A 26,519-nucleotide genomic window follows, 5' to 3' on the forward strand; every position below is an offset into this window, starting at 1 on the left:
GCCCTGCAATGAAATTCATAGATAATACAACTGTCCTGTATATGTATATTAAAAATTTACTAGTTCAGTATAAAGCCCTAATTGTAATAGGGAGAAATAAAAGGAAAATTTTTAGTAAGGTAATGTGTATTTCAATGTGTAAATAATTATTCAGGAAGATATAATGAAGTAGTAAAATGATTATACCAAATATGGAATCACCGTGAATGTTACAGCTACAAATGCAGACTGATGTAAGTGTGTTTATAGGTGTGATATAGGTGTATTTTATTTATCGGTGACTCAGAAATTAGGGGCTGCATTGTCATTGGTGAAGTGATTTTCCAATATAAGGAACAACTATTGGTAAACTTTTGAAAAGATAAAGTACAGTCTTCTCTTGACTTACATGATAGTTGCATTTTTAGAAAATTGGTGTTTATTAAAACCTTTGTGTTTACATGTAGAATGAAATTAGGGCTTAGGCTCAATTACTTATAAGGAGGTTATTCACCCATGTGAAGGTCAGATGGGGTACTCAAATGTTAATAGACAGGGGGCAGTTTCTGATTGTTCGGGACTGTCCTGAGCATCTAGCATTCGTGGCCCCCTCCCACGATCCTTGCCACTAATTGTCAGTCATGGTGACAATTAAAATACATCCTCCAGTTTCTAGAACACCTCCCTAGGGGGCAGTACTCCCCCATTGAGACCACTGGTTTGGTCCAGTCACTGGTCTTGTAGCTGATATTGGCAGCTACCATGTGTTGAGTGTTAGGTGTCCAACATGGGTTAATTATATCTCATTTTCACCCTAAACAATCGTAGGTATCGTTATGATGTAGTTGAGGCTGAGGCTTAGAGAGAAGGTAAGTAACTTGCCCACGATCACAAGGAAAATGGACAGTCGGGTTTGGAATGCAGGTCTGTGTCACTCTAGATCCTCCTCTCCTAGCTGTTAGGTTTACTGGCCCCTGGGGCTGAGAGAGAAGTGGCTGAGGAAGGCGAGCCCTTTGCCAGGTACTTGTGGGTGAGGTGGTTGGGAGAGCATTAGTCGGCAGGAGGAAGCAGGCCTGAGACTTGGCTGCTGGTTTTCTTTGTTTTAACCTCTTCTGTGAAGTACTGGTGAATACAAGTGAAAATGGGAACCTTTAGGAAGTGCCTTCCCACATCCTGGGCTTTGTTTACCCTGGGTGAATGGGTGAATGGATCTTTGAAGGCTGGTTCTGGGAACTGTGCCCTTGCCAGGGGTGTGTACTGTGGGGAAAGAGCCTGTGGTTGGGTGGCACCAGCTGGCATCAACTGGCCTCCTGAGGACCTTCCTCCTTTCTGCCACAGAGGCCAGGCAGAGTGCCCGGTAACCCTCACCTCCATGCCTTTGCTCTTTAAAGGAGTGCTTCTCCTTGGGGAGCCAGTCCGCTGGGAGACAAACCTGCAGCTGATCATGGATGTCCTTCTCAGCAATGGAAACCCTGGGACTGGTCTGGCGACGGCCCCTTATCCCCATCTCCCTGTCCTGGCCAGCAACATGGATCTCCTTTGGATGGCTGAAGCCAAGATGCCCAGGTAAGGACACAGAGTCCCTGGCCTTGACCGTCATGGCCACTGCCAGCTGCTGCCTGGGCAGTCCTGCTGACAGTTTCTTCCCATCATTCTGGTACTCTGGGTGGTCACAGGGGCCCCGTATTTGCCACAGAAACTTGGCCTTCTGGGAGGATTTTCAAGGGGTTATTTTGCATACTAATTAGTAAATGAAAAGTATAGCTGACTGATCACTGAAGATATGTTGAGATGATCTTTAACATAGGACCTTTGCCCTCCAGAATCTTTTTTAAGATTTTATTTATTTATTTAGAGAGAAAGAGCATGAGCGGGAGGGGCAGAGGCAGAAGGAGAGGGAGAGAATCTCAAGTAGACTCTGCGCTGACCCGACTTGGGGTTCAATCCCATGACCCCAAGATCATGACCTGAGCTGAAACCAAGAGTTGGATGCTCAACCAACTGAGCCCAGGTGCCCCTGCTCTCCAGAATCTTAACAGAACATGTTATTTTATTTTATTTTTTTAAAGATTTAAAAAATTTTTTTAAGTAATCTCTGCCCCCAACATGGGGCTCAAATTCACAACCCTGAGATCAGGCATTGCGTGCTCCACACATTCAGCCTGCTGGGTGCCCCCAGAATATGTTATTTTTTGTGTATAGAGCCCAAACAATGGATGACTTCGGAGGCCTAGCAGTACAGCTGCTCCTTCTTGCCTCCTCCCTGTGGCACTGGTTCCTTCCCTCTTTGTCTCCTCCTGCCCTTAAGATGTAGGGGCAGGGGGAGCAATAGTTATTCTGATGGTTAGGTAGGCTCTCTAGCCGTGGAGGGCCTTCCTGGAAGGGCAGCTGTGGGTACTGTACTGTTTGGCTGCTCTTTTTTTTTTTTTTTTTTTTTTTAAGATTTTATTTATTTATTTGAGAGAGAGAGAATGAGAGAGAGAGAACACCTGAGAGGGGATAGGGTCAGAGGACGAAGCAGACTCCCTGCCGAGCAGGAAGCCCGATGCGGGACTCGATCCACGGACTCCAGGATCATGACCTGAGCCGAAGGCAGTCGCTTAACCAACTGAGCCACCCAGGCGCCCTTGTTTGGCTGCTCTTATCTGCAGGGCCAAGGTCCAGAGTTTTCTCTCCCCGCTACTAATTCCCAGTGGGCTGTGTGAGTGATCCGTCAACAGAGGGCAGCAGGCCCAACACTGCCTCAGGTCACAAGACTCAGTAACGCCAAAGAGATGGGTGTTACGGTGTTCTCTTGTTACTTTACAACGTATATTTCTGCAGCCTGAGGTTAGATATTTTCTCTGAAGTATTCTTCCTACAGTTAGGGTGTGCCGACACTAGGGGAGGGGAGTTTGGCTATGTAGGCTGGAATGGAATAGCAAGGTGCAAATTTCAATTTATAAATCAGATTTAAGATTAATTTTCATTCACTAATTTAAAAACTGAAAATAGAATTCATCATATAAATAAGTGACACTGAAATACAGCGTTAATATGTTGGACAGTATCAGTTAAGATTTGGTTTAGCAGCCAGGGATGAAAACCCAAAATGAAAGTGTCTTTTTTTTTCCTTCAAGACTTCGTTTATTTATTTGTCAGAGAGAGAGCACAAGCAGGGGGAGCAGCAGAGGGAGAAGCAGGCTCCCTGCAGAGCAAGGAGCCTGATTCGGGACTCGATCCCAGGACCCTGGGATCATGACCCGAGCCAAAGGCAGATGCTTAACCGACTGCCACCCAGGCATCCCAGCCCCTGAAAGTGTCTTAAACAAGATAGAAGTTCCTTTCTCATCTAAGAGAAGAATGAGGTAGGCAGTCCAGGGCTTGTGTGAATGTCACACCTGTCTGGGACATAGGCTCCTCCTGTCTTCCTGCTGTGTGATCCTTAGCCCTTCACAGCATAGTCTCAAATGTCTGCCTAAGCTCCAGCCGCCAGACAGCAGCAAAGAGTGGGGAGGGTCGAAAAGAGTACCTGCTCCCCAGTTTTACACTTCCTAGAGGTTTAGCCCAGCACTTCTGATTTCATGGACTCTTTGGCTGTAGCTTACTCGCATGGCTGCACACCTAGCTGCAGTGGAGGCAAGGGAATACTTTTGTACACCCAGTTGCAGTATGGTGAGCTGAAAAGTGGCACTGAGAAAGAAGGGGAGAAGGGCAACCGGTAATCTGCCACAGATTTAAAGCCAAATTTAAACTTAGGTTTGTGGAGTCTGACTGCCTGGGTTGTAATCCTAGCTCTACCACCTTGGGCAAGTTACTTAATCTCTGTATGCCTCAGTTTCCTCACTTGTAAATGAAAATGATGACAGCTCTCATGGGGTTATTCTGAGAGTTAAATGTGATATGCCACTCTAGTGTTCAACAAGTGTTAGTCAATAACAGCAGGTCATAAAGATAGGTAATAGATGTAATTCTTACTAGAAGTAATTTCACTTTATCTGTCACCAACAGGGTGTTGGAGGGAAAGGTTGGTGTATAGGGTCCTGCTTAGAGCCAGAGAGAGGAGGCCTGAGCTGCTGAGCTCTCTTCTCTGGCAGGTTTGGCCACGGCACCTTTTTGCTGTGCCTGGAAACCATTTACCGGAAAGTGACAGGCAAAGAGCTGAGATACGAGGGCCTGATGGGCAAACCCAGCGTCCTCACTTATCAGTATGCAGAGGACCTGATCCGGCAGCAGGCGGAGAGGCGGGGCTGGGCGGCTCCCATCCAGAAACTCTATGCTATCGGGTAAGTGCTATTCCATCTCCTCACCACTTTCGGACTTCCCCTGCCCTTCCTCCCTACCTACTCACCCACCTGTTTCCCGGTATCTAATACACACTAGTCCCACAATTGTCCTCTGCTCTCTTTGCCTTGTAACACTGAACTGGGGTTTTCTGTTCTTTCCTTTTCTGGTATGGCTGCCCCTGCCAGTGATAACCCTATGTCTGATGTCTACGGTGCCAACCTGTTCCACAAGTACCTGCAGATGGCGAAGCATGATGGGGCAGAGGAGCGGGGGGCCGATGGCTTGTGGAAGCGGCGGCCCTCAGCAACCCAGAGCTGTGCCTCTATCCTGGTGTGCACTGGTGTGTACAATCCCAAGGGCCCAGAGCCCACTAGGCCCGCCCAGGATGCAGTGGAGGCTCCATTCCATGGGCACCGGGACTTCAGCTTCAGTCCAGGGCTCATGCAGGCGTCCCACATTGTGAATGATGTGAACGAGGCTGTACAGCTGGTTTTCCACAAGGAGGGTTGGGCTTTGTAGTGAGGGCTGTTCGTTGGAGACAAGGGAGGGAGGGACCCTGGAGCTAGAGGGGAGTCCTGTTGACTGGCTTCTGGCCCACATCACTGGGCATCAAGTCAGGGCCGCCTCCTGTGACACTTTCTGTGGCCCCACGGTGGATATTACTGGTCACTTAGAAGAAGACACTGGCTTTTTCTCCTGCTGGGCAGTAGCCACAGAATTGTACCCGGGGTAGAACAATCAGGATTTTCTGGGCTCAGTTCCTGTCTGCTTCTCCTGGCAGTCTGACCTCGGGCCAGTCCCTTTACCTCTGTGCCTCAGTTTCTTCTTTCATTTCAGTAGAGACTTCTGGAAAAAGGGGAAGTGGTGTGAAATAATGCAGAGCCTTGCCTGCAACTGAGGGCACCACTGCATGCCAGCAAGGTGCGTCACTAACACTATGATACTGCTTTTTATTGTATTTTAGCTTATTGCCCAGAGAGTTTTAGGCTTATTTTTTTAAATTAAAATAATCGTAATAAATATTCATTATGCTGTCAATTGTGAAGCGCTTCTGGAATGTACTAAAAAGTCCTGTGGGGGAAGGATAGTGGGTGAGCAATGTGGGTGACCCTGAAGCAAAGAGATTGGTGCCATTTTGCTCCCATAATGTGTTGATGTCTCCTTTCCTACCTTTTTTCTCCTTCCCACCACCAACCCACCCCTGGCCTGCAAAGCCCGAGTCTGTCTGGGAGTTAGTTATGCCCAGGCTTTGGCATGTACTTGACAACTCCTCTGATGTGGAAAAGAAAGGATCGTGTTTATGGTTTCTTCTGAAGGAAGGCGCTTTTCCTATAGTGATCCTGGAAAGTGTGTGTTTCTTATATTCCTCCCTCTAGGAGCAACCCATTTCCACGGTCTGTGTCATCCACGACCCCGTGTTTGCCAAATCCTCTGGTCCTTGCCCTCTTGTTACTCTAGCAGTCATTTGCATGTGACACAAGCTGGTGACTCCCTCCCCTCTTCTCAAAACACTCTTTACTTGGCTCTATCTCACCGACTTCTTGACCTCTTTTTTGGATGCATGCCTGGTAGTCATTCAGAGGGGAGGGAACATAGGAGATTGGGAAGGAGTGGCCACTGAAATAGGCGGGGAATCACGAGTGGGTGGGTGTCTGGTATGCTGAGTGAACATGTTTCACAAAGGAGGGAGTGATGAGCTGTGCTCACTCTATAAGTATCAGAGCTTGGCTGTATCCAAAGCCAAACATAGCCCAACCCTACTGCTAGCACCTGGGTGGCTTGGGTCCTGCTGCTGCACACACACACCGCCTCCCCCCCCCCCACCCCCCCCTGACTGTAGACAGTAGCACTGAAGACACTGGACTCATCCTTGTCTTCTCTTTAATCTCCTACAGCCAGTCCATCTGCATATCCTGCAGCTTTGCCTTCAGAATGTACCGAGTGTGAGCACTTTCCAGCCTTCAATGCTGCCCTGCTCCAGGCTGCTGGCTTCTCTGGCCTGCATTGTTGTGGCAGCCTCCAGTCTGACCTCCCTGACACATCTCCTCCTCCCTCTCTGTGGCTCTCCCCTCAGCGCCCCAGAAGCCACATCTTAAGTTTGACCTGTTCTCTGATCAAAACCCTCCCGTGACTTCTGGTCTTACCCAGAAGAAGAGCCCACATTCCTTACTGCAGCACAGATCCCTTTCCATCCTGTTCTTCCACTTTCCACTTCATGTCGTCCCAGCCCCGCTGGCTCCCTTGCCAGTCCACCATACCCATTCCTGTCCCAGGACCTCTGCACTTGCAGTTCCCTCTATCCTACCTCCACTATCCACATGGCTCACTCCTTCCCTTTTTTTTTTCCCCTTATCACTTCTTAAATAGCTGGTGGATATGTCATCTCAAAGAGACTCCCTCAACTTCTTATAACAAGTAGTACTCCATCCCTCTTACTGCTTAATTTTTTCCATAGTCCTTATCACCCCATGATCTATATTTACATCTGTGTCTTCTACTAAAATATTCTGTGTCTTCTACTAAAATACAAGCTCTGTGGACTTCGTCCATATTGATTCACTCTTGTGTCCCCACACCCATATGCCTGGCACTTGGTAAGTTTGCAGACCCTGTGAAGTCCTCCTATAGTGTCTTTGAGACAAACATGATTTTCTTTTCTTCTCCCTTGGGCATCATGGCAAAAGTGAAAAGACTGAGGGTCTTGGAGTCAGTCAGACCTGGAATCAAATCCTAGCTGTCACTCACTAGCTATATGGCCTTGGGCAATTTCCTTCACTTCGCCAGGCTTCCATTTTCTCATCTGTAAAATTGGCATTGGCAATGCGTATTTCATAAATGAACTATTTTAAGTACAGTACTGTATAATTTAGGATTTTGTTCAGCTGCTTGTTACAGAAATCTGACTGCAGTGGCTTGAACAAATAGGTGGTTATTTTTCTAAGCAATAGGAAATTCAGAGTAGGCATTTCAGGCTGGGGAGGCAACTCAAGGGTGTGTCATCAAGGACTCAGGTGCTTGGCCTACCATCCTCAGCATGTGTGTTTGTCCACTTGCAAGATGGCACCATTCTACCCTTTGGCCTCTCATCCACATTCCAAGGAGGAAGGAGGAAAAGGTGAAGACGAAGCAAGTGGAGCTGGATTCCTTTATTTACTTATTTATTTACTTTTATTTATTTTTAAAAAAAGATTTATTTATTTGAGAGACAAAAAGAGCACGAGCAGGGTGCCCAGAGACTTTTAGGGGTGCAGGGAGAGGGAGAAGCAGACTCCCTGCTGAGCAGGGAGCCTGATGCCGGGCTTGATCCCAGGATCCTGAGACCATGACCTGAGCCGAAGGCAGGCGTTTAACTGACAGAGCCACTCAGGCTCCCTGAGCTGGATTCCTTTAAAAGAACTTTTCCAGACTTTGGTTCTGTCTGGTTGACTACAGGTGGATCATACAGGCACCGGTAGCTACAAGGAGGCAGGGACAGGGTGCACTCTTGCTCAGAGAAAATAAGGGTCTGTTTTTAAGGAAGACTAGTAGAATGGATGATGGGTAGGCAAGTAAGTAGTACAACACCAGTGCCTGGGACCCAGAAGGCATTTAACTGTGAGTATTTCTTCCAAGTGCTCTGAGGAAATGGGTAAGCCCTGGCCTCCGAAGCATCTTGTCTAATAGTCATCTGAGCTGTTGCGTTGAGTAACAGTCTTGCTAGCTTACATTTGTGCATCACTTAACCTTTTCCGAAGCATTTTAAGTTAGACGTCATTCATCCTATTTTGTTAGAGCTTCCCAAAGCCCCTAATGGGGAGAGAATTCTTATCTCAGTTTTATAAATGAAGGCACTACGGCAGAGACTATTCATTCTTTCATTTCTGAAACATCTATTGAAGATCTGCTTGGTGCCAAATACCATCCTAGATGCCATAGCAATGACCAGTCATTGGCAACAATACCTGCCCTCAAGAAGTTCACCTTTCACTGATGATGTGTCCAAAGTCAGTTAGCAAATGGAGGGGCTGGGTTTGCAGTTCAGTCTCCTGATTGAGCCCAGTGTTTTCCCTGAGACATGCACTAGACTCTCCCCACCCTTAGCCAGCCCACTGCCCTTCTCCTCCAAACATTGCTTTATATCCCGGAGCAGCTGCTGTTGTGCGTACAACGTGTGTGAGCTCTCCTTGGGCCAAATAGGTCAAGCTTACCAAATGGAATGACAGGTGAGTGCAGAAATGATTTGGAAAATAAAGCCAAGTATGACTATGTGGAGAGGAATCTTGCCAGAGTCAAGATTCCTTCGCTCCACATTGAAATGACAGAATGGCAGCATCTATCTGCCTCTTGCTCTTCCCATTGGCTGCCTGTCATTCTGGCTCTGTGGCCTCTTGTTTGGGTTTCCTAAAGATACCAAAAGCCATTCCAGACTGGGTGCCGAAGAGCAAGTGTCTGCAGCAGTACTTATGCAAATCTATATTGGAGGGCAGGGCCAGCCACTCAGCTCCAGGGCCAGTCTTGTCCCTTAGGGGCTTGGTCTAAACTGTGGAACCAAAACTCACAACCAACTGCTTCATTTGTTCAGTCCCAAGCTAAATGAAAATGTTACCTTTTTGTGTTTTGATGGAGCCAAGTGAACACAAAATAAAAAAGACTTTGTAATTCAATCTGAACAGTAAGTAGGCCCATATTTTTAATAAAATTAATAACATGGAACAAAACTATACCATGGGGTGTTCACATTGAACCTTGGGTCTCTTCAGTCATTACCTTGGAGCCAGAACTTAGGGGCACTTCCTTGGTGTTCCCCTTGGTGGCAGCAGCTCCCGGCCTCTTGAGGACACCTCTAGGCTGCCAGAGGCAGGTGCATCTAGCAAGTTGGTAATCAGGACTCCCAGCAGAGCTACGGTTGCCATAGCAACCGGATGCTGCCTTGAGGGTGGAATTTTAAAATATCTCAGCTATAATAGTGTTTTTTCCCCCCCAGTCACTGTCACTTCCCCAGTGCTGCATGGTGCTGCTGAGGCTGGGGCCATCTTGGGACGTCTGTTTCTCTGCCTGGGGCTTTTGGCAGCTTCGGGGGTTGGAGGTGGGAGGATTGTCTCAGGGTGTGAACTGCTGGGAAGCTGACAGCTTTAGCTTTTGCTTCCAGGCTCCTCTAGCTCTTGGTTCCAAAAGCCTTCTGTCATTTTCTATTTTTTGGGAGGTTTAGAAGAGGGGTCTAGCTTGAAACTCTCTCCACCTCCTCCCACTCTGATTCGAGCATTCTGCCTTACACTCCTACCAGATCAGCCTTAGCATTTCTGGGACCTCTCTTTGGAGAGGGGAGGGGCATGTCCCTTGTCTGCTTTCTCCTTTGGTCTTTCTAACTTCCTCTTTTGGCTTCATTTATTTACTTAGAAAATGATTGTTGAGCACCTACCTACTAAGCCCAAGGATAAGAAGTGAGAAACTGCCTTGGTCTTGAAAGAGCTCACTGTCTTGACTTGGTCCCTATCCAATTCCAGACATTTTTATAAACTTATTAAGACAGTATTCTGTTGGCAGAGGGATACGAACCAATGGGACAGAATAGCATGCAGAAACACATATGTGATAAGTGTCTATCAATGGATGAATCGATAAATTGTCTATGTATCTATACACACACATAATGTATACATTTACATATATACAATGGAATATTCAGCTATAAAAGGAAGGAAATCTTGCATTTACAGTAACATGGATGGGCCTTGAGGGCATTATGCTAAGTGAAGTAAGTTATAGAAAGATAAATACTGTCTGATCTCACTTATATGTGGAATCTAAACAACCAAAAAAAAAAAAAAACCAAACACCCCAGGGCTCACAGTCTAGAGAAGAGATTGGTGGTTGTCGGAGGTGGGGGTTGGGAGTAGACAAAATGGGTGAAGGGGGCCAAAATGTACAAGCTTCCAGTTAGAAAATTAGTAAGTCATAGGATATAATGTACAACATAGTGACTGTATTTAATAATACTGTATTTAATAATACTGTATTAAACGGGGACCTAGGTGGTGCAGTCTGTTGGGCAGCCAACTCTTGTTTTGGCTTGGGTCATGATCTCAGGGTCGTGAGATCGAACCCCACATTGGGCTCTGTGCTCGCTCCCTCCTGCTCATGCTCTCTCTCTCTCAAAATAAATAAATCTTTAAAAAAATAATGCTGGGCGCCTGGGTGGCTCAGTCGTTAAGCGTCTGCCTTCGGCTCAGGTCATGATCCCAGGGTCCTGGGATCGAGTCCCACATCGGGCTCCCTGCTCGGCGGGAGGCCTGCTTCTCCCTCTCCCACTCCCCCTGCTTGTGTTCCTGCTCTCGCTACCTCTCTCTCTGTCAAATAAATAAATAAAATTAAAAAAAAAAATAATAATGCTGTATTACATATTTGAAAGTTGCTAATACTTAAAAATTCTTTGCAAGAAAAAAAATTTTGTTAACTCTGGAGATGGATGTTAACTATTAACTAGACTTACTGTGGTGATCGTTTTTGCAATATATACAAATATCAAATAATTATGTTGTACACCTGAAGCTATATGTTATGTGTAAATTATACCTTAATTTAAAAAAAAGATGATTTATTTTTAAGTAATCTCTGTACTCAATGTGGGGCTTGAACATACAACCCTGAGATCAAGAGTTGTATGCTCCACCAACTGAGCCAGCCAGGTGCCCCAGTTATACTTCAATTTTAAAAAATATATAATGTTATATGTAAATTATACCTCTATTTTTAATTTTTATTAATTTTTATTTTTTTAAAGATTTTATTTATTTATTTACAGAGAGAGGCACAGTGAGAGAGGGAACACAAGCACGGGCCATGGGAAAGGGAGAAGCAGGCTTCCTGCTGAGCAAGGAGCCCGACAGGCTCGATCCCAGGACCCTAGGATCATGACCTGAGCCGAAGGCAGACCCTTAACGACTGAGCCACCCAGGCACCCCATACCTCCATTTTTTAAGAAGTGGGATAAATTAAAACTGTACTATGTCTCCTTGCTGTATGATCATACAGCATCACAAATTACTTGCTCAGATAACTCAATAATCTCATTCAAATTACTTATTTAATGTTTGCTTTTCCCCCTAGCCTGGAAACTCTATTAAAGGTTGCAGAAAGAACTATGGCTTTCAAGGTACTTAGAATACGGGAACTAACATTCAATTTAACAATTGCAATACAGCATGGTAAAGATACACAAGAAGCATGCATTGGATATTAAGAGCTGCAGAGGTCAAAGATATATTTTTAGTCAAGCTAGAACTCTGAACATAGTAAAATCAGATTGAAATCTATGGTTGGTCCATTAAATGAAAAAGTCAGTAATTGTAAAAAGTGTTACTTACATATCCTTAAAGATTTTATTTTAGGGGCGCCTGGGTGGCTCAGTTGTTAAGCGTCTGCCTTCGGCTCAGGTCATGATCCCAGAGTCCTGGGATCGAGGCCCGCATCGGGCTCCCTGCTCGGCGGGAAGCCTGCTTCTCCCTCTCCCGCTCCCCCTGCTTGTGTTCCCTCTCTCGCTGTCTCTCTCTCTGTCAAATAAATAAAATATTAAAAAAAAAAAAAGATTTTATTTTAACTTGAACACATAAATGCACATTTATTCACAAATCTTTATAGTTAATGCCATATATTTGATATGGGTCTTCTGAATTTGGATCTTCTTTCTTGCATAAGCCATGCCTACAATGATCCATCATTTATGATTTCCACTTAGGGTTTCTAAAAAAAAGAAAGAATAAATATATGAAATATATGAAAATATATGATAATGTGGCTTAACTAAATAAATGTTGGGGTCCCTGGCTGGCTCAGTTGGTAGCATGTGACTCTTGAGCTCAGGGTTGTGAGTTTGAGCCTCATGTTGGGTGTAGAGATTACTTAAAATAAACTCTTAAAAAAATTGTGTATTGCTCATTTCATAATCTGATGTGGGCTAGGTGGCTATTCTTGGCCTTTCCCCTCCAAATAGTGACTCAGGGATCCTGGCACCTTCCATTTTTGTGATGCTGTCATCCTCAACACATGATTTCCAAGGTCTCTGTGGAGGAGAGAGAGAGAATGGATGACTGTGAAGGGATTTATGACCAGACCGGGGAGTGGTACACATCACTTCTGTCCACATCCATTGGCCAGGCACATGGTTCCAGTGCAACTACAAGGAGGGTGGGAAATGTCTTCCTTTGTGCCTAGAAAAAAGAAATGATCAGCATCTACCCTGTCTTTGTTGCCATATTACTATTTACTAGGCTAAAGAAATTCTGTTTTGCTAAATTTTTGTTTAATAAATGTTGGAAGTTGTTTATACTTACTGAGTATATGTATAAATTATAAATGCTTTTATCCTTTAATCTATTAATGTGATAAGTTACAGTGTAGATTTTTTTTTTCATCTCTTCATCTTCCTTGCATCCTTGTGCTAAAACCTAATTGGTTATGTTGCATATTGCTGGCTGCTACTAGCTAGCATTTGTTTAGGAGCTCTTTGTCTATGTTCATAAATGAGATTGGCCTATATATTTTAATTATTTTCTGCTGTCTTTGTCTGGTTTTGATATCGATTATATTAGCCTCAGAAATGGTGGTCCATTTTATCTTTTTCTATTTTCTGTAGCAGCTTGTTTAAAATAGGATTATCAGGGCGCCCAGGTGGCACAGTCATTAAGCGTCTGCCTTTGGCTCAGGTCATGATCCCAGGGCCCTGGGGTCGAGCCGCATTCGGCTCCCTGCTCTGTGGGAAGCCTGCTTCTCCCTCTCCCACTCCCCCTGCTTGTGTTCCCTCTCTCACTGTGTCTCTCTGTCAAATAAATAAATAATATTAAAAAAAAGAAAAAGAAAAATACTTGTCTCTTTAAAAAAAATAAATAAAATAGAATTGTCAGTTTCTTGAATGTTGGTGGAACACATAATTATCTGGACCTGGTAAATTTTGTGGGGGATGCTTTTAATTACTGATTCAATTTCTTTAAGATTTAAATATATATTCAGATTTTGCTATATATGACAGTTTTTCTAGGGCATTTACCATTTTTCTCTAAATCTTCAAATACATTGGTATAACATTGTTCATAATATTATAAATCTCCATTGTTTCTATACTTAGATGTCCTTTTTCATTCCTAATATTGTTTTATTTATACTTTCTCCCTTTTTACTTAATAAATTATGCCAGATATTTGTGTATGTAAATGTAAATTTTAATTATTTCTGTTCTTTAATATTTTCTTTATGTTTTCATTGCATTTACTCTGTTCTTTCTCCCACTTATTTGGATGCTTAACCTACTAATTTTTAGTCTTCCTGCTTTTGTAACAAACGTTTAAGGCTATAAATTTTGCTCTAAATCTTGCTTTGGCTGTGTCACATTAATTTTGACAGTATTTTCGTAATCATTTAGCTCTAAATATTTTCCAATTTTTACATGAATTATTGGAAAGTATGTTTTAAAATATTCCAAATGGGGGTACCTGGGTGGCTCAGTCAGTGAAGTGTCTGCCTTCGGCTCAAGTCATGATCTGAGGGTCCTGGGATCAAGCCCTGTGTTGGGCTCCCTGCTCAGCAGGGAGTCTGCTTTTCTCCCTCTGCCTCTCCCCACCGTTTGTGCTCTTTCGCTCTCTCTCAAATAAAATCTCTAACTCTAAAAACAAAACAAAAACTCCTAAATATCTGTTTAAAAAAATAATAAAATATTCCAAATGTATGGGGAGTGGTTGGTTATCTTTCTGTTACTGTGTTACTAATCTAATTGCTTTGAGGTCAAGGAATATAGTCTGTACACGGTCAGGTTTTGTAATGTTGCACATATATATATATTTTTTTAAGATTTTATTTATTTATTTGACAGAGAGAGACACAGCGAGAGAGGGAACACAAGCAGGGAGAGTGGGAGAGGGAGAATCATGCTTCCCGCGGAGCAGGGAGCCCGCTGCCGGGATCGATTCCAGGACCCTAGGATCATGACCAGAGCCAAAGGCAGACGCTCAGTGACTGAGCCACCCAGGAGCCCTTGCACATGTATTTGTAGACAATGTGTAGTAATCTAATTTGGGGGATACACAGTTCTATATTCAGCCATTATATCAAGCTTGTTAATGATGCAGTTAAAACTATATTTCTTTTTTTTTTTTTAAGATTTTATTTATTTATTTGAGAGAAAGAATGAGATAGAGCATGAGAGGGGGGAGGGTCAGAGGGAGAAGCAGACTCCCTGCTGAGCAGGGAGCCCGATGCGGGACTCGATCCCGGGACTCCAGTATCATGACCTGAGCCGAAGGCAGTCGCTTAACCAACTGAGCCACCCAGGCGCCCAAAACTGTATTTCTTTACCAGTGTTTCAACTATTTGATCTATCCATTACTAAGAGATGTGTTTATATCCCCCACTATAATAAAATATTTGCGGGGTGCCTGGGTGGCTCAGTCGTTGAGCATCTGCCTTCGGCTCAGGTCATGATCCCGGGGTCCTGGGATCGAGTCCCGCGTCGGGCTCCCTGCTCAGTGTGAGGCCTTCTTCTCCCTCTCCTGCTCCCCTTGCTTGTGTTCCTGCTCTCACTCTCTCTCTCTGTCAAATAAATAAAATCTTAAAAAAAAAAAAAATAGGGCGCCTGGGTGGCTCAGTCGGTTAATCGACTGCCTTCGGCTCAGGTCATGAACCTGGAGTCCCAGGATCGAATCCCGCATCGGGCTCCCTGCTCAGTGGGGAGTCTGCTTCTCCCTCTGACCCTCCCCCCTCTCATACTCTTATCTCATTCTCTCTCTCAAATAAATAAATAAAATCTTTAAAAATATATATATATATTTGCCAATGTCTCATAATTATCCATTTTTGCTTTATACGTTTTGAGGCTATGTTATTTGGTACGTACAAGTTCAGAATTACGTCTTTCTGGAACTTGGTCCTTTTGTACCAGCAAGTACTTATATAGGACTATGTTCCAAGGATTTTGTAAGTGCTTTCAATATATTAATTATACATTAATTTTTCCCCCTCATAACAATTCTGTGAAGTAAGTACTATTATTGTCCCCATTTTACAGATGAGAAAATTGATGACAGAGATTAAGTAATTTGCCAAAGGTCACCCAGCTTCTAAGTGGTGGAATTAGGATTTGAATCTAGCTTTAGAGTGTGCCCGTAATTACTGTGTTATATTGTCTTTAGCCTTTTTTTTTTTTTTTTTTTAAGATTTTATTTATTTATTTGAGAGAGAGAATGAGAGACAGCACAAGAGGGAAGAGGGTCAGAGGGAGAAGCAGACTCCCTGCTGAGCAGGGAGCCCGATGTGGGACTCGATCCCGGGACTCTAGGATCATGACCCGAGCCGAAGGCAGTCGCTTAACCAACTGAGCCACCCAGGCGCCCACTGTGTTATATTGTCTTTTTTAAATCATGATATGGTGAAATCCTTTACCCCTAATAATTGAGGGGGCATACATTTTATTTTTAGTAATATAGCCAAAGCTTTTTTTTAGTTAATATTTGCCTGGTTTATTTACATAAATGTACTAAAAATACATTATATATATATATTTCAGCCTTTTTTTTTTTTAAAAGACTTTACTTGAGGGAGAGAGAACGAGTGGGGAGGAGGGGCAGAGGGAGAGGGAGAAGCAGACTCCCTGCTGAGCAGGGAACCCAACATGAGGCTTGATCCCAGGACCCTGAGATCATGATCTGAGCCCAAGGCAGACACATAATCAACTGAGCCATCCAGGCACCCCTTCAGCCTTTTACTTTCAATCTTTGTCTTTATGTTTTAGGGCTATTTCTTATAAAAAGCGTATAGCTAGAAGTTAAAAAAAAATCTAATCTGATAATCTGTTATTTAATGGGACATTTATTGTGATTACGGATATATTTAGCTGTATTTTTTAAGGATTTATTTATTTTAGAGACAGCAAGCGAGCACGAGTGGGGGGAGGGGCAGTGGGAGAGAATCTCAAGCATACTTCCCACCAATTGCAGAGTTCGACCCCATGACCCAGAAATCATGACCTGAGCTGAAACCAAGAGTCGGACACCCAACCAACTGAGCCATCCAGATGCCTCTAGCTGTATTTTTTTAAATCATAGTTGCATTTTGGCTTCTCTTATTTCTGATGAAAAGTCTGCTGTCAATCTGACTTGTTCTTTGTAAGTAAGTTGTTTTTACTGTCTGGTTTCTCTTAAGATCTTTTCCTTGTTTAGACATTTTGTAGTTTGACTTCAAAGCATCTAGGAGTATGTTTATTTTTATTCACCCTGTTTAGGACTCATTGCAATTTCTAAATCTCTAGACTGGAGAAGTTCTTTCACCAATTTTGGAAATTTTTCAGCTAAAATTTCTTTATTGTCTTTCTCCCATTGTTTCTGTTTTCTCCTTCTGGAACTTCTTTAGGCATATTTTGGATCTTCCCAACTCATCCACCATGTCTTTTGATCTCTCTTTTATATATTCCACTCTCTAGCTCTCTGTTCTGCATTCTAGAGAATCTCCTCAGATATATTATTAAATTTACTAACTCTCTTCAGTTGTGTAATTTTCTGCTTAATTCATCTATTAAATTATTTTCAATGACTATATATTTGAAATCTGAGGTTCTAATTTTTAAAGAAATATTTTTTGTATTAAGTGATTTTTTTCTTGTATAACATTTAACTCCTTTAATTTCAAATTAAATTTTTAGTTATTTTCTTAGTGGTTGCTTTAGAGCTTATACCATCTTAGCTTATGAGAATCTACTTCAGATTTATACTAATTTAATTCCAGTGAGATACAGGAACTATACTTCTTTTTTTTTTAAGATTTTATTTATTTGACAGAGAGAGCGAGCACAGGCAGCAGGGAGGGAGAGAGGGAGAGGGAGAAACTGGCTCCCTGCTGAGCAGAGAGCTGGACATGGGGCTCGATCCCAGTACCCTGGTGAGCCGAAGGCAGACACTTAACCGACTGAGCCACCCAGGCACCCTAGAAACTATACTTCTGTGTCTTTTTATTCCCTTCCCTTTTTAGTCCTATTACTGATAAACATGCTCTATCTATATATGTTACAAACCGAACAATACTTTGTTGTAATTATGACTTTATATAATTTTGTCTTTTATTGATTGAGAGCGAGCATGAGTGGGGGGAAGGGGGAGAGGGAGAGAGAGACTCTCAAGCAGGCTCCACACTCAGCATGGAGCCTGACCCAGGGCTCAATCCCAGGACCTTGGGGTCGTGAGCTGAGCTGAAATCAAGAGTCTGATATTTAACCAATTGAGTCACCCAGGCACCCCTAATTTTATGTCTTCTAAAGAAAGAAGGGAGAGAAACTATATAAAGTTTGTCATTTCTGGTTCTCTTCATTTCTGAGAATTCAGGTTACCATCTGATGTTTGATCCTTTAATACAGCTTTGCTCCCAACCACCTCCTTTATGTTGTTGTTGTCAAATATATTGTATTTCTATGTGTTAAAGGCCCAACAATACAATTAAAATTATATGCAGTTATGTGTGTGTGTGTGTTTTAAAGTAATCTCTATGCCCAACTTGGTGCTTGAACTCACAACCATGAGATCAAAAGTCACATGCTCTACCAGCTGAGCCAGCCAGGTGCCCCTGCAATTGGATTTTTCAAAAGACAATTTTAATAGTTTTACGTTCTCAAAATTGAGAGAATAGTACAGAGTTATTTCATATACTCTGTGTCCCCACAAATGCATAGCCTCCCCCCATTATCAACATCACTTACTAGAGTGGCACATCTTTTTCATAAGGATAGGATGAACCTATATTGACACATCATAATCACCCAAAGTCCATGGTTTCCCTTAAGGTTCACTCTTTGTGATATATATTCTGTAGGTTTAGACAAATGTATAATGACCTGTATCCATCATTATAATACCATGCAGAGTATTTTCACTGCCCTAAAAATCCCCCTTTGTTCACCTATTCCTCCCTTTCTCCTAACGCATGGCAAACACTGATCTTTTTATATTCTCCATAGTTCTGCCTTTCCAGAATGTCATATAGTTGGAATCATATAGTATGTGGGCTTTTGAGATTGGCTATTTTTTTTTTTGGACTTAGTAATATGCATTGGAGGTTCCTCCATGTCTTTTTTTTTTTTTTTTTTTAAGATTTTACTTATTAGAGAGAGGGAGAGCCTGCATACCTGAGCTGGGGGAGGGGCAAAGGGAGAGGGAGAAAAAGTCTTAAGCAGTCTCTGCACTGAGTGTCCAACCCCATGCAGGGCTCGATCTCTGAATCATGACCTGAGCCACCCAGTTGCCCCCTTCCATGTCTTTTCATGGCTTGATAGCTCATTTCTTTTTAGCACTGAATAATATTTCATTGTTTGTATAGTTTATTCACATATTGAAGGACATCTTGGTTTCACGTTTTGGTAATCAGGAATAAAACTGCTATAAATATCCATGTGCAGGTTTTTGTGTGGATATAAGTTTTAAACTCCTTGGGTAAATACCAAGAAGTGCAATTGCTGGATCATATGGTAATAGTATGTTTATTTTTATAGAAATGCCGAAGTGTGTTCCAAAGTGGCTGTATCATTTTGCATTTCTTTTATTTTTAATTTTTTAAAAGATATTATTTATTTATTTGACAGAGAGAGAGAGAGACAGCGAGAGAGGGAACACAAGCAGGGGGAGTGGGAGAGGGAGAAGCAGGCTTCCTGCCGAGCAGGGAGCCCGATGTGGGGCTTGATCCCAGGACTACCTGAGCTGAAGGCAGATGCTTAAAACGCCTGAGCCACCCAGGTGCCCCCTCATTGTTGTTTTAATTTGCATTTCTCTGATATGTAATGTTTAGGATCTTTCCATGTGCTTATTTGCCCTCTGTTTATCTTCTTTAGTGAGATGTCTGTTAAGGTCTTTGGCCCATTTTTTAATTGGGTTGTCTCCTTATTGTTGAATTTTAAGAGTTCTGGGTGTGTTTTGGATAATATTCCTTTATCAAATATGTCTTTTGCAAATATTCTAGTCTGTGGTTTTTTTCAGTCTCTCAACAATGTCTTTTGCAGAGCAGAAATTTTTAATTTTAATGAAGTCTGTCTTATCAATTCTTTCTTTCAGGGATCATGATTTTGGTGTTTGTATCTAAAAAGTCATTACCAAATCCAGGTCATCTAGAGTTTCTCCTATGTTATCTTCTAGGAGTTTTATGTGTTTTACATTTAGGTCTGTGATCCATTTTGAGTTAATTTTGTGAAGGGTGTAAGATTCTTTTTTTTTCCTTTTTTTTTTTTGCATGTGGATGTTCACCAGTTGTTCCAGTACCATTTGATAAAAAGATATAATTTTTAAAGGAGTTGGAAGAAAGAAGAAATGTGCAGTTGTATTATATTTTATAATTACCTACATGAGAACCTTTACTGCAATTGCTTTATACATAATTTAGAAGAAAGGAGTAGAAGTACTCATTATTTTTTATAATTACCTACATAATGACCTTTACTGGCACTCTGTTTTTGTTGTGTGTGGATTTGAATTATTGTTTTCAGCCTGAAGAACGTCCTTCAGTATAACATTTTAAAAATAAGGTAGCCGTGCCAGCAATAGGTTTCTCAGATTTTGCTTGTCTAGAAATGTCTATTTCATCTTCATTTTTGAAAGATAGTTTTGCTGGATATAAGAATCTTGCTTGACTTTTTTTTTTTTTTTTTTAAGATTTATTTATTTATTTGAGAGAGAGAGCATGTTAGTAAGGAGAGGGGCAGAGGGAGAGAGAAAGAATCCCAAGCAGACTCCCTGCTGAGTGTGGAGCCCAGTGCAGGGCTTGATCCCATGAGATCACGACCTGAGCCAAAACCAAGAGTCTGCTGCTTAATGGACTGGGCTACCCTGGCATCCCTTGTTTCACTTTTTTTTTCAGCACTTTGCATATGTCATCCCACTGCCACTGGCCTTTACTCCCTCCCTCCCTCCCTCCCTTCCTTCCTTCCTTCCTTCCTTCCTTCCTTCCTTCCTTCCTTCCCTCCCTCCCTCCCTCCCTCCCTCCTTCCTTCCCTCTTTCTCTTTCCCTTTCCTTTCCTTTCCTCCCTCCCTCTCCCATTTCTTTCTTTCCCTCCTTCCTTCCTTCCACCTTCCTTCCTTCCTTCCTCCCTCCCTCTTTCCTTCCTTCCTTCCTTCCTTCTTCCTTCCTTCCGGCTCCATGCCCAATGTGGGGCTTGAACTCAGGACCCTGAGATTAAGAGTTGCATGCTCCACTGATCAAGCCAGCCAGGCACCCCTGGCCTTTACTCTTTCTGATGAAAAGTTAACTGTTAATCTTATTGGGATTTCCTTGTATATGATGTTGTTCTTGCTGTTTTCAAGATTTCTTTCTTGTCTTTTGCTTTTAACATTTTGACTATGATTTGTCTAGATCTCTGCATTTATGCTACTTGGAGTTTGTTGAATTCTTGGATGTGTGGATTAATAGTTTTCATCAAATTTGGGAAGTTTTCAAGAAATTATTTCTTTGAATTTTTTTTTCTGCTTTTTTCTTTCTCTCTTTCAAGTACTCTCATTATGTGTATGTTGATATGATTAATGGTGTCCCATTATCTCTCTGAGGTTCTGTTCATTTTTTTCTTCATTCTTTTTTCTCCCTGTTCTTCAGAGTGTTTAATCTATATCAATGTATCTTTTAGTTTGCTGAATCTTTTTTCTGCCAGCTCAGATGTACTGTTGAGTCCCTCTAATGAATTTTTCATTTTAGTTATTGAACTTTTCAACTCTAAAGTTTCCATTTGGTATTATTATTATTGTTTCTGTCTCTTCATATTTTCTATTTGATGAGACATTGTCATTATACTTTCCTATAATTCTTTAAGTGTGGTTTCCTTTAGTTCTTTGAACATATTTATAGTAGCTGCTCTGAAGTATTTGTCTCCTAAAGCCAGTGTCTGGGCCCCTCAATAACAGTTTCTGTTGTCTGGCTTTCTTTCCCTATGTATGAGTTACACTTTCCTCTTTTCTTTATATGTTTCATAATGTTTTAAAACTGGACATTTAAGATAATATCTTGTAACAATTCAGGAAACTGACCATGATCTCTCACCCCCACCTCAAGACTTTTTGTCATGGATATCGTGGATGTCATGGATATCCATGGCTGGACAAATTCAGTGAAGTCTATTTTCCTTGTAGTGCGAAGCCTCTGATGTCTCTTCAATAGCCTTGGACATGCACCCAGTCTCCCTTCCCTCCTGGGATGGCTGCAGTTTTAGCTGGGTTCTCATTGACTGTTTTCCCCTGATCTCCCAGTTTTGCTTCTGGCTGGTCGACCTATATTGGTATCACACCCATCTGTTAATCTTCACTAATTGATAACTGATTATCCTGTTATTTTTGACAATGTCCTGGGGCATCAATTGCTCCACATCTGATCCAATAGAGTTGGGCCCCTTTGCAGGGGTAGTTCTTGAGACCAGTTTTTGAGGCTTACTCTGTCCCCAGGTGGGTTCTTTTTAGCTCTTTCCCTAGTTCTGTTAAACTTTTAGCTAGTTTACTGTTTCACTTGTTCCATCATGGAACTATCAGCCTCCTCTAAATTACTCACCACCAAGAGCTCCGTTGTCTTCAACACTGCCTTTAGACTTGAACTTCCCCACACTCTGTTCCAAATAAAGTCAGTCTCCTTAGGTTGAGCTACAGAGTTCTTTGTTTTCTACATCTAAGGCAGCGCTGTTGTGCCACGGCTCGGCAACATACTTCTCTTGGAGTGAATCACCTTTTCTACGAATTGGAAGGGGATGAGAGGAGGCGGTTATAGGCCCTTGTTTTCTCCGCTTGCTTCTCCTTGCCTGGGACCCCTAGGCTACCAGTGAGCTGGGACAGGGTGATTTGGCCCAGTATTTTTGGCCTGCCACACCTAGGTTAGAACTTTTACTCTACAAGAAGGGACTGGGTGGAAGTAGGGAACCTCAGACCTCTCAGCTGTGCTTTTTTGGCACAGAATTTCTACACAGGAAGCGGGGGTGGGGGGTGGGATTAGAAATCCCTTCCTAGGGAGAAACTATTATCCTAGACTGGGAGATAGGGAGCCCCTTCTTCTTGGCTGTACTCAACCGAAGTAGAGTTTCTATCACACTCAGCGGGGGGAGGGAAGGGAGCAGGTTGTGGCTTAAATGCCACAGACGCTTGCTATTCTTAAAGAGATTTAGTATGCTTTCTTGAATAAATATTTTTCCATTTGCTGGGTGCCCTAAGACAATTTTCAGAAATTTTAAATGGTTGTTTTTTTATAGCTTCCACCAGTTGTGGTTGTTTCACTGGAGAGAAAATTCACAGAGATCCACACACTGCCATTCTTGGATGTACTTCTCCCTGCCTTATTCTTTTCTTTTTCTATACTATTCTTTTTTTTATAGCATCGTATTCTTTTTTATGTTTTTAATCGTAGTAAACCTATTGGTGGTATAGCCTTCATCATTTGAAGTTCTTGGTGGTGGGGTGGGGAGGGTCTAATCTTGCTGTATGTTTAATCTGCTGGCTTTCATTCATGATGGGTTACTTCCTTATGTGTTTTGTAATTTGGGATTGTGAGCTCACTTTTACTGGTGTTTTATCTATGGGACTTCTTTAAGGCCTGGTTTGAAGGTGTGTCCCTTCAGAACTGTTTTATATTTGCTTTTGAGAGGCATCCATGGTTATTATCAGCCTACAGCCAATATTTATGTTAATTTTTCAGCATGAGATCATTCAAATTTCAAATCTATACGTGGTATAAACCCATGGTAATGAATTTCCAGGAAAGGTTTTTATTTCACTTCCAGCCTAGGCCAATGCTCATTCGTCTCCATGTAGTCTCCCTGTTTGGGTGGTAGATTTGTTTTTCTAGTCCATCCTTTCATTGAGGGTTCTGGTTTTATGTAGGAAGGTCAGCTCTGCCTTCTTGCCTCATTTGGGTTGAATGCCAGGTTTCCTGTCTCTGTTTGGCTATTAAATCCAAGTTCCCATCTGCATGGTCCAATAGAACTTGCCACAGTAATGGAGTTTTATATCTGCTGTCCATATGGTAGCCACTAGTCACATGGGGCTTTTGAGCAGTTGAAATGTTGCTAGAGAGATGGAGGAATTGAATTCTAAGTTTCAATTTATTTCAATTAATATTAGGTAAATTTAAATTAGATTGCTATTTATGGCTTGTCCTTACCATCTTAGACAACATTCCCTATTGAGACAGCCTACATATGTGAAGGCACTCACAGCATCATTCACTTCACTTACCATTCTGGCTTCCAGTTCGCTCTTTCTTTATGGCCCCAAGAATTTATCTTACTCTTTTAACTGGGCATTTAAAAGGACATTCAATTTTATCTTGTGTTTTTTTGTGAGCTGGAGAGGTTTTATATTATTTAGTTCACAGTATTGCCAGAAGTGGAACATAGTCTCTGCTTTCATTTTCTCTTCCCTCCATTCCATCATCTTTACTGCAAAGCAACTTTTCCAAAATGCAGATCTGTTCTTGTTACATTTCTGCTTTCAAGAGTTCCCTATTCTCTCAGAATGCAGCCCAAGTTCAGTGTGGCATATGAGGTCCTATGTAACCTAACTCCTGCCTCTTCCCTCAGCCTTACCTTTTATTGCATCTTCTTGCACTTCATATGCAAGCAATGTCAAATACTTGTAATTCCTTAAATGTGTCCTGCTATTTCATACCATAGGTACTTTGTTCATCTTGCTCCTTCTACCTGGAATGCTCTCCCAACTCAACCCCCCCCCCCCCCATCTGCTAACCATCATCTGCCCACCTTTTACAACAGCTCGCACATCCCCTCCTCTCTGAAGGCTTTACTGACTCCTGTTTTCACCTCTTCTGCACCCTCTTTCGCATTCGGTCACTTCACTGTGTCTCCTTCCCAGGGTGAATGCCTAGGAAAAGACTTGCTTTGTTTTAGTCTCTGGAACCCCAACACCTAGCCTGGGGACTGACACATGGAGGTGCTGATGCTGGGACTTCTTTATCCAAGAGGGTAGTGGCATCTCTGTGAGATATCTATGGGGCAGCTCAAGGCACAGCTTTGCTCCAGGTACTAGAGGATGAGTTGGGGCAGGGATAGTGTCTATCTTCAGAGAGCTCTAAAAGTCATTTTGAGGCTTCAAGTTCCTAATAAGCCCAAGCTTCACAGACTCATCCTACTTCAGTCCCAGTTCCCTGCCAGCTTCCCTTTCATTTTCTTTTTTTTTTTTTTTTTAAGATTTTATTTATTTATTTGACAGAGAGAGACACAGCGAGAGAGGGAACACAAGCAGGGGGAGTGGGAGAGGGAGAAGCAGGCCTCCCGCGGAACAGGGAGCCCGACGCGGAGCTCGATCCCAGGACCCCGGGATCATGACCCGAGCCGAAGGCAGACGCCTAACGACTGAGCCACCTAGGCGCCCCCCCTTTCATTTTCTCAGAGTCAGTATGGTGACTGTGTAGTTGAGAACCAGAGGACCCTGCTTGTGTCTTTTCACCGAGCACCTGTGGGGCTCCACACGCCCCTCTGACAGTTCTCTTTGGACCTGTTCTTTATTCTTGCTGTGAAGATGACAGAGGGCAGTGATAGTGAGCAGAGAATGGATCGGGAAAGAGTGGGGCCTTGGTTCAGTATGTGGAAGGGTTGGCCTTGCCTCACTGAGCTTTCCTATGCTGCTGAGCTGGCTGGGGGTATCATTCCCTTACTCCTAGTCCATCCACTGCTGCTCCAGGAAGGCAGTGAGCCCTTAGCCTTTCCGTTCCAGGAGGACAAGAATATTAGGTCTCCAAATGAACCTTACCCAGTGCCCAGTGTTTAGCAGGTTCTTAGGGAAATATTTTTTGGATTGAAACCTGCTTAGTTTGTCCCTGTCCCCCAGGATGCCCTGAGAGAAGTCTGGATCTAACTTTAACTAGCTGTGTGACTTGGAGTAAGTTGCTTAACCTCTCTGTGTCTCAGTTTCCAGGTATTGTGTGTAAGATATCTAGTTAGACCTTCAGTGCTTATGAGGTGCTTGGTGACTGTGTCTTCCCTTTTCTACATCCTTGTGGGATATTTGCTCTCACTTTATATATGAGAAAGTCTGTTGTTTTCCTTCTTCTCCTTGTCATGTCTTTGTCAAGCCCTTTCCAGCCTGAAGCAAAGGCTGTGTGTGTGTGTGAAGATTAGGAAAAACCCAGTGCAAAGAGGAGATCCCTCCAATACCCAGGCCACCAACTTATTCTTTTGTGTACTCTGATTTCTCATCCTTATTATATGTAGTCTTTTATTCAGGGCCTCAGATCTGAAAAAATTGGGGTAAAAGATCTCATACAGAAAGTTAATCTAACTGATGGACAGTACATTTCCCAGAAATACAAAAGATAACTTCAAAGGGCTGTTACAGTTCAAGTTACGGGGGAGGATCCCTGTCCTGAGGCACGTGTGGAGGAGGGGCTGGGCCTGCCAGGTGAGAGCAGGAGGGGAGTACGAGGGCGTGGTGAGTGGGTCAGGGGAGCCGGCAGGTGTGGGGCGTGGGGACAGAGGTGTCAGCGTTCTTGCAGGAGCCCAGTTCTTTGCCTTCATCCGCTGCTTTTGCTCCTTCAGCTGCTTCATTGACTTGAGCAGAAGTCTTGGGTCAGCTTTCAGGTTAGTCGTTGGCTGATGTTTTCCCTGGGGGAGAGCTGGGAGCCTGGCTATAATCACTCCCATTAGCAGTTGGCAGCTCCCCAATCTGCTTTTTAACCTGGACTGTCTCAGCCCTGACATCTGCCGGACCTGCTGTGACACTCACACATGAGGGCGGGCTGCACCCGCTCTTTATTCCCCACCTTGCCCCATGTGGCTTGGCACCGCTGCCAGAGCCGAATCTCTCACATTGTGAAGTCTGTGGAGACCAGCTCCAAGAACCACTGTCCTAATGAGAGCAGCTTTGCTCCCTGGCACTTACTGAAGTGCAAAGCTGTGGGGGACAGAATTCTGAATGTGGCCTCAGGAAGGAATCCAGCCCAGAAAACATCATTAGTGACTTGTGCCGTGAGGAAATGTTCCCCGGGAGGTTAAGACAAGAGCTAAGTGGAATTATGATAACACCAGCTGCCTTTAGCTGAGTACATACTCTGTGCCAGGCACTAGGCTAAACCCTTGGAACTCATGACCTCTCTTAATAACAGCCTGTTAAGGTAGATATTGGTCCCTTTTTACAGTTGGATAATGTGAGGCTAGAGAGGGGAAATAACCAGTTCCAAATCACACAAGCTAAGTGGCAGAGCTGAGACCACCGACCCCAGAGCATTTTCACCATCTAATATCTCTGTCTGGCATGACTGGACATCGAACTTTTTAAAGGTTATGTGTGCTAGAGGCAGGT

The 26,519-nt window shown here is 43.1% G+C and overlaps 1 protein-coding gene across 4 annotated transcripts in view; it reads left to right on the top strand.

The window, feature by feature from the left end:
• The window catches only part of HDHD5 (haloacid dehalogenase like hydrolase domain containing 5), a 32,315-nt gene extending 14,603 nt beyond the window's left edge, over nucleotides 1–17,712 (top strand). Inside the window, exons 6-10 of one of the 4 annotated variants that reach the window (XM_078075422.1) lie at nucleotides 1,371–1,545; nucleotides 4,056–4,244; nucleotides 4,431–4,585; nucleotides 5,083–5,166; nucleotides 16,206–17,712. In XM_078075422.1, the coding sequence (XP_077931548.1) occupies nucleotides 1,371–1,545; nucleotides 4,056–4,244; nucleotides 4,431–4,585; nucleotides 5,083–5,120 (557 nt within the window). In that variant the 3' untranslated portion in view covers nucleotides 5,121–5,166; nucleotides 16,206–17,712. Of the gene's footprint in view, nucleotides 1–1,370; nucleotides 1,546–4,055; nucleotides 4,245–4,430; nucleotides 5,284–11,331; nucleotides 12,272–16,205 lie in introns of those variants that run through there. The other 3 variants (XM_036095093.2, XM_036095091.2, XM_036095090.2) reach the window with 3 other exon arrangements.
• The last annotated feature ends 8,807 nt before the right edge of the window (nucleotides 17,713–26,519 follow it).

The sequence above is a fragment of the Halichoerus grypus genome, chromosome 6 (genome assembly GCF_964656455.1).
Source record: "Halichoerus grypus chromosome 6, mHalGry1.hap1.1, whole genome shotgun sequence".
Classification (NCBI taxonomy): domain Eukaryota; kingdom Metazoa; phylum Chordata; class Mammalia; order Carnivora; family Phocidae; genus Halichoerus; species Halichoerus grypus.